Source organism: Ambystoma mexicanum, chromosome 1q, assembly GCF_040938575.1.
Source record: "Ambystoma mexicanum isolate Mex_15411 chromosome 1q, UKY_AmexF1_1, whole genome shotgun sequence".
NCBI classification, from domain to species: domain Eukaryota; kingdom Metazoa; phylum Chordata; class Amphibia; order Caudata; family Ambystomatidae; genus Ambystoma; species Ambystoma mexicanum.
In genome coordinates, this window is record NC_090922.1 from 486,063,564 (window position 1) to 486,072,377 (window position 8,814).

General features: G+C 42.8%; 1 protein-coding gene across 3 annotated transcripts in view; it reads left to right on the plus strand.

The window, feature by feature from the left end:
- Positions 1–6,079, plus strand: part of LOC138529247 (phospholipase A2 inhibitor and Ly6/PLAUR domain-containing protein-like) — a 1,133,868-nt gene extending 1,127,789 nt beyond the window's left edge. For all 3 annotated transcript variants that reach the window (XR_011284606.1, XR_011284600.1, XM_069640822.1), the window contains 2 exons: positions 2,810–2,950; positions 5,519–6,079. Coding sequence is in view for 1 of the 3 variants with exons in the window: in XM_069640822.1 (XP_069496923.1) it covers positions 2,810–2,950; positions 5,519–5,709 (332 nt within the window). In the remaining 2 variants the exon portion in view is untranslated. The remainder of the gene's footprint in view (positions 1–2,809; positions 2,951–5,518) is intronic.
- Positions 6,080–8,814: the final 2,735 nt, after the last annotated feature.

Here is an 8,814-nt window from a genome sequence, read left to right on the forward strand (position 1 = left end):
GAGGATGAGCAAGGGAGTCCTTGGATCAAATGTTCTTAGGCAAAGGGAGTACTGCGGCTCTGGTCGGCGACAGCGGCCGTCGACGGTGGACAGCTGTCTGGTGCTTCTCTTTGTTCTCCTCGGCAGTCACCGTCTCCGGTCGGCAGCCTTTCGTATGTCTGTCTACCAGTGAGCTTTGGCAAAGATCAGCTGGTGCGCGATGGTCCCTCGTAGCTCGAAGAGAGATATCCTCTCCAGGTCCTCTCTTGGATCAGTTCCTTAAAGGCACAGAAGCTTTCAGATTAGCGAAGGACAGCAGCAGCAGTTCTTCTTCTTCCAGTGGGCTTCAAAGTTAAGCATCAGTTTCAACTTCAGCTTCTGAACGGCGTCAGTTTCAATGTCAGTTTCTACTTCAGCTTCTGAACGATTTCTAGCAGTGTGAGGCCCCCAGATATACTGTTCATCTCCCATTCACTCAGAAGGGCATTCAGGCAGTCAGGCAACCAATCAGGCGCACAGTGCATTGAGGCCATTCTTCTCCATCCAGACACTCATAACCCAGAATGTGAATGTGGATTCGGACAAGAACTCTGCCATTCAGCACTACACACTGCATTCATACCAGTTTCGGGCAGGGCTGTCTCAGTCATTGTGTCAAACACCGGATACTAGACACCCATAACAATGTGTATTCATCACACACTCCATTCACCCAGGTCCCACCCCACGGGCGTACCCACAACATATAATCATTGGGAAGGCTCCAGCCAGTTTGGCCTGGACTTGCCCACAAGACCATATATGGAACTTCCACCCAACAGCCAGTCAGGGGGAAGGGACAGAGTTAGGGCTTCCCGGGACTTCGGGGAAAGTAAGGTAACAGGCGATAGAAAGCAAGAGGCCACAGGGGCCATCTTGTTTCCTATTTGGAATTAACTGGTTCCAATGACAGGGGCTGGGCATCCCAAAATGGAGGACACCCAGAGCCAGAGGCGTTGCTAGGGGGAGAATAAGGGGGCTATAGTCCCAGGTCTTTTAGTTGCAGCCCCAGATAGAAGCTCAGGTGCTACAACCAAAATGATACCTAGCCCCGAGTCCCGCCAGTCCCGACATTAGCTTAGCCCCGGATCTTTTCTAGACCTGGCAACACACTTGCCCAGAGCACCTGTCAATTCAGCACGGAGCTGCCACCAGCCCGTACCCTGCTCTGTGGGCCACACACAGGTGCCCAAACACAAACACTGGGAGTACAGGGTCGTACTCCCACCCATGGGTGCCATAAGGGTATCCCAAGGGTCTGTTCACCAAACCAAATACAGGAAGAGCCACACCGCCAGGAGTCCCACGTGAACTCCTGCGTGGAAAACAAGACCGAACATACATGATAAAGCAACAAAGGACAAGGATACGGAGGCCCTGTCCCTCCAATGCCACCCAGCATCACACATCAACTTCCAAAACGAATCCCTCTCTTATCAAATATACTCCAACTTTATATAACATCTGTTATAAAATTATGACATCAGCAACTGCGCCAGGAATTATATTAAATCTATATAAAAAATATTATAAAATCATGGAGTCAGCTATATACCTAAAAACCAAACCCACTCCCGCGTCAATACGCCACCACGACAAAATCTTAACATTCTCAATCTCTCTCTTCACAACTCACTTCGCCCTCCAACAGGCAGCAGCGCACACACTCGCTGCCAGACACATTTTTATATAAATCATATATTCACTTTATATCAAACTGATATAAATTATATATCAAACTACTAAAACACTTTATATCAAGAAATATACATTTGATATAAAATAGATATCTTTGATATCAATTTTATATTAAATGTATGTCAAGTGTATATCAATCACATATCATAGGAGGGCGGGACTAAGGATACCAAGGGGGCGTTCCCACCTGTCAAAAATGTAAAATTGCAAAAAAGGGGGCCCCATATACTACTACTTACCTAGAATCGTCTTGCTGTAGAATAGGCCCTGCCAGGAGAACCAACTATGTCATTGGGCCTCATTACGACCCAGGCGGTAAGGGGTTAACGGCAGCGTTAACAGCGCCGACCCTTACCGCCTGAGTACGAGGTCCCTTAGCGCCATGGCGCTTTTAACACCTGCTTTTAGCAGGTGTTAAAATCCATGGCGCTAAGGGACCATGGAGTTAATTACGCCACCGTAATTTACGGTGGCGTAATTAACGCCTTCCCCACTCCCATTATACCCTATGGGGCAAAAATGGGAATGGGGAAGGGTAAATGGGGATTGGGGACTTACCGCCCCGCCAAGGTCGGAATGGGGCGGTAAGTCCGCCAACCACCATGGCGTAAACGTAGTTTACGCCATGGTGGTAATGTCACGGCCCAGGCGGTAACTTACCGCCTGGGTCGTAATGAGGCCCATTGCATTTTAGGAAGTCGAGAAATGAAATATCATGTTCACTAATTGTAGCACCTTCTATTTAGAAAGCTATGAAACACAAAAACGGTAGTATAACACGCTTTAAAAAAAACGTGTTATTATTTTGAATTGTTTTCCGTTCTCCGCCGACTCCCTCTCCATGTGTACTGCATCTAGGCAGCAATTGACAAGTATACAATCGGGGTTTGGGATTTTAGTCACCATTTACTGTCTCGAGCTCGGACAAGGAAACCAAATGTGTCCCACAATCTTGTTGCACACGATTTGTTATTCTCACCATATATTTCAGTGTGTAATCAGAAGATCTGTTGCTGTCGGTATGCAATTAGTTGTGATGTTCAGCTCCGGACCGGACACGGTTTGTTTACTACGGTTTCCTTTTTTTGTTCAGTACCAATAGTAACTAAAGAACGGAATGGAGTGACGTGCAGAAGCTGCCTTTCAGTTATCTCCATTAACTGTTACTCCGGAGACAAGATTGACTGTACTGGGATGGAGAGAAAATGTGCCTACCGGCGAGTGAAAGTAACAGGTAAACCTGGGGTGTCTGTTGCATGATATTTTATTTCATAGCATAATGTAACTTATTTAAGCATAGCTTAACAAGGTTGTCTTAATGTGTGGAATAACCTTTCAATAATAGTTAACTGGTTGAATGTTTTTCTGTGTTCGGCCATGATATTTGCTGATCAGCATGCATTTGAGTAACACAATAGCACAAAGTATGGATATTATATACGTTTTGGCTCCGAGGTGGCCCTTTTTATGCCATTTGTCTACCAAAAATAACGGCCACTCCAAACTCATGGCTTGGCTCAAATGCCGTGAGCACATGCATATCAATTCAAGACAAGCATTACCCCCTTTCATATTGGATGTTTCTGCTGTAATTATTTCATGGAAAGAGTCCCAGCTACAGCAACCATTCTTTCCAGCAAAGAATGACGGCAGACATGTAGTGTGGAAAATGGCTCAAAATCCTGTCATAACATCCCTTCCTTGCAGGATTCTTACAACTTGTAGAGGTTGGAAGTATGTGTTCATTATCACTTCTTCTCAAATTATTTTAAGGTTCCCGTGGTGCTTTGCCTTTTTTCGTTTTATTTCTGTAGCCCTTCCTATTAGACTTAGAAAAAATGCCAAATCTAGCGGGAATGGGAAGGTTACAAATACAAATGCTTAAAACCCAGGGGAAGCCTTCCGGATCCAGTGACAGGTGCAACATAATTGTTCAACTGCGAATAAGAATGTGTTTGACATTTTATTTTTTCCCATATAGTTTTATTGGTTTTATACATGGGTAATATAACACATTTTGTGGATGCAGTTATAATTTATCTTATAAAACACTATAGTCAAAACTGTAACTCGGATTGGGCCATTTCATATCAAAACATTTCATTTGTACATTCATCTGCTGCAAAGTCTACAATTCCATCTACGACGATAAAACACAGAAGGTGACTCGACACAGACATGACATAGTTAGTAAACCTTCTAGAAATCCTGCTCATTACTCCTCTCCTTTTTACACGCCCTTCAGGCTCAGACTGGCGAATTGGGCAATTACCCGAACCCAAAACTCAAAATGCTAGAGTGGGCCAGGTTTATTTTTGTCAAAGTGGCCCACTTTTTTGGCCAATGTGGGACAGTTTGATGAGTTTATTCACTATACGGGTAGTGGTTTTGACTATTGTTGCTGAATACATATTCTTTAAATTGCACAATTTGCATCACATTTTGTCAAAAAACTCCACCTTGTGTACTATTTAGTCTGTCACAAAAGGAATGAATTGCCATTTGCAACTGAGTATCAGTTTTTAATTGGAGCCCAAGACAATATGCCCCAGTCCGACCTTCATGCCCTGTAGTTTGCTCAGTACTTTTCCCTGGGGTCCTTCAACCCAGTTCCACTCTAGTGCAGGCTAGGGTCTTCATTCTTATTCCTCTACTTACTCTCAGCTCACCATGTTCCCCATATCAGTTCTTAGTCTAATCTATGAAAATATATGCCATCCTTCATGCCACTTGAAATGATTCTTGGCAAGTTTAGTGCTCCTCTTGAAAAGCTCATGATTCCTAAGTGAATAACGCACTTCTTTCTGTGCCATGTGGGATAGTTTCTCCAACATGAAGATGCCCCACATGTTTTGCAGCCACTCTCAATTAGCGAGAGGGAGGGAGCTATCCACTTCTGTGCCATCAATAGTCTTCCCGCTCTAAGCAAGGCCTGTCACATCCTCTGGACTCTGTAATTGCCATTGTTTGGAGAATATTTTCTTCCTAGATTGAGGCTTGTTCAAAACCTCCTCCATTTTTGTTGCCAATGTTCTAAACAATTTCTCTCCAAAGGTAGTGGAAAACCCCAAAGTCCTTCACTCCCAACTGATCCCTTACTTTCTCGTATGACTTGAACCCATCCCTTGTAAGAAGCTGCTCCTCCGTCTCTAGACATGCATCCAACCATTCATGTAACTTGGGTGTCTCTAAATTATCCAAATCAAAGGAGTATCCTCAGACTGAGCTCACCAGGGAAGACCAAATAGAGAGAGATTTATCTGGTATGTTTTCCCTCCCTAGTTCCCAGATAACCCTCAACACGGGATAGTCGCACACTGCCTTACGCACATATTTCACCATGGTCCACAGACGATCCCTAACCTTTTTATCTCTGACATGCTCCAAGAAAATTCTTAAATAAGAATGTGTATGTAACAGGGAAGCATTGGGTGTGCATAACACAGTGGCATGGAAGGCAGCGAACTGAGTTGTGTTGGATGCTGATAACAGGACGACATGCGTCAAATAACAGCATTATACAGATGGCATTTAACGCATTCCAGGTAGGTTGCAGATAACAAGATCATGTGGAGTGCAGTTAACTGAACTATAAAGGGTGGACATAAATGAACCTAGGGTTGTGCAAATAACAATGTGGAGTCTGAAAATAATGTCATAATTGGATCATCCAACGTGATGCATATAATTGCACGAAAGATGATGCATTTAACTAGATCAGATGTGTTGCAGATAGTTGTTTTACTGATGTGTAGATAACCGAATTGCAGGTGATGCTATTAATAACATATTTTTGGTGTAGGTGCAACAAAGTCCTTTACTGCTGTTCGTGGCTGCGCAACTCCACGTCTGTGTGCTACTGGAAATACCATACGCACTGCACTCGGCGTAACAACAGAAACCCAAATGACCTGCAGTGACAGCTCCATCCGCCTCGAGTATGGCCTCTTCCTCTGCGCCGTGACATTCCTCCTCCTGAAAGTCTACTACTAGTGTCTTGTGGCAAAACCCTCAACGGCAATGATATTTTCCTGAATATCAGTCCATTCCCTACCTCAACCTCCTACTCTTATTTCTGTGTCAGGTCATCTCCCTGTCCTGTTGCTTCATCTAAGAACCATTTCTCCTTCAAACGCTCAGTGAAGGATGTGCGTCTTCTGGCTTTCCTTTCCACCCCACCTCTTTTTTACTGCTGCCTTTAAACCTCTGCTTTTGTTATGTGTTTATCCAAGTATGTATATGGCTTAAATGTATGTCTTATAAGAAGTATTGGAAATGATTTTCACCGCATTACAAGTTATCCTCTGTACATGTTCAAAAAAATGAATGAAACATGAAATAAATTGTATTGTACCTCTTTTCAGCCAGTCTTTATGATATTATTCAGTTACCTAATGCCTTGAAGTTTGTACAAAAGTGGCACATAATTCACTACATGGGTGATCTTTTACCGTTTCTCTTAAAACATTGGCACAGACGATTTTATTATATCTTGGGTTGTAAGTAATGAGTCTTGATTCACACACTCCTCCCCACTCCTAAGATGTTTATGTCCTTCACATTATGCTTTTTAATTTGCAATGGCTCAAACCCTCTGTTATGCAGCTAGCCATCCCTGGCTCCTGATTGATGTCTAGAGTAATAGCAATTGACGATAGACTCTGCTGCCTCAACAAGTACTGGTAAGGCCAATAGGTCTGGCATCACAAATCTAAAGGATAGGTCTTTTTGTCTTGGAGGTGCTTTACAAAACACATGTTTGCCAATGCTCCTTTTTAGAAATCGGTACGTTACTGTCCAACCATGACTGCAAGCACTCTCTTCATCTAAACAGTATTTTTGAATAGATCAGCCAGTACGGCACCTTACTGTTGAGAATTTGATTTGTTTACAGCATATATCTTATTTGTACAAATATACCTTCCTTTTTAAGACCCTTATTTCTTTCCTGATGTTCTCATAGTATTGTGAGATAGGTGCTGTGATGAAGTTCCCTGATTGGCCTTCTGGACTTCTAGTGCAGAGACAAAAAGGGGGTATGCAATGATAAAATTATGGCAAAAATGTGGTCTGTAAAACAAATCGTGGCAAAAATGTTGTGGTTTGACCCAGTAAAGGTGTACTCCATTATACCATTTAAGGAGAGCAGGGGTTGCGTGGGTGTCCCCTGCATCCTTTACATAGATTGCGGCTGCAAAACCACAGCGTTGTTGCCACGATATTTTGTAACCACAGCCATTTTTGCTGGGATTTTAACACATGGAACCAAAAAGGGGGCTGGGTGTTTCCCCAATCTAGCAGATGATGGGCCTGGAAGAGGTATACAGGGATCCCGTGGATACCCCCAATTAGTCCCTGCTGCGGGCAGCGGATAGTCACTGAGAATCCCAATCAATTTACACAACCCTAGATCTGTAAAGAACCTTGGATTTAAATCTGCTAGAAAAACCAGTGACAAACACTGACGTTGTCCCTTTAAGATATGAAAATTCCAGGCAGTGTGCAGAGAACTGCTGTTGCACACCAGGCGGTCACATAGTCCATGGGAAGCCGCCCATGGATTAATGCAACTTCGCTCTGAGTTATCCGTAACCCTCAGAGAGAAGTAGATCCTTGTGTGCGGTTTGCAGAGCGAAGTTGTGTTTAGCCTCAACTGCCTCCAATAATACCAGCAGCACTCGCTCCATTAATGGTGCACATGCTGGAAATAGAAAACTGCTTACCCTGGTTCTTCACTTTATGCCTCTGCTGAAAACACCACACTGTAGTCCATAAAACCCTGTGGACCGCATAACGAAGACATGAGTGAATTCCAGCATGGCAGACCACACATTTGAAGGCATGATCCAGCCTACCAGGCCATAAATAAACCCAGCTGTGCTAATTAAGACACACCAATCCTAGAGCCTCAACCATCTGATCACATGGGAAAAACCCCAAAGGGAGACCAGACCGGGGGAGGGGACATAAAGCTGTGGAAGACCACACTCTGGGTGTTTGCAGGAGATTGTGGTGGGTTTGCAGATAGAGTTGGCGAATTTGAGGAAGGTGGTAGGAGTTGTCTAGAAAGGAGGAAGCTGGAGCCCAGTGGTAGAGAAGGAGGTGGTAGTAATAAGATAGCAGGTGAGGAAGGCAAACATCTGAAGGTGGTGTGAATAATAGAGCAGCGCCAAGAAGATGAACATCTGGAGGAAGTGGTAAGAGGAGAGCAGGAAGAGCAAGTTGAATATTATTATTTTATATATTGTTTATTGGTTAAAAAAAGAACATTTTTCAACCTTAGCAAAAAAGGAAAAAAAAGAAAAACATTCAGACAATATAAGCATCAATAAAATCATCAGAAAATTCATAAAACATGTCTTAAAAAATATCACAAAATAAATCAGTGCAAATACAAAATTCAATTTCATAGATAATAAAATTCATGATCATTAAGAAAGAAGAGACAAAGTACATTGTTATACTAGAAGACCTGTGCTGCCAGATCTAAGGAATTAAGAAAGCAAACAACTGTAATTGCAATAAAGGAAGGGTGTCCCCGCAAACACAAGGCCCAAAACATATCAAACGCCAAGTCTGTATATTGTGCAAATCATACTACTCAAACTCGGGCAATGAACCACGGGATGTTCTTTAGTTTCGAGATTATCTGTGTCTTTACAAAAGCGACAAAAAGAGCAAGCCTCCAATATTTTCCTCCATCTACACATAGTGACTTTTGTATAAAACAAGTTCCATCAAAATCGTTAGGACAGTGCAAAATCTTTAAATGACCAGCTACCATGCCTAAGCACTTGTATTCCTTGGCAAGATGTTTTAGACTGGGTAACTTATGTAATAAGTCTGTGGCATTACACCAATCATTGTTATTTAAAGTTCTTTTAACATGATCTTGGTTTTCAATTGGAGCAGATTGATTTTCACCACATGCATTTAAAATCATTAGATAAAAAAGTATTTTCTAGTGGACTTCGAAATCTTCAAAACAATGCAAGTACCCACCAAATACCCTTAAGTCTCAAAGATCCAATTCCTAGCTTGAACATAATAGCTACCATTGAGACTGCATTTGGGATTCCCAGTACTCTTCACTATATT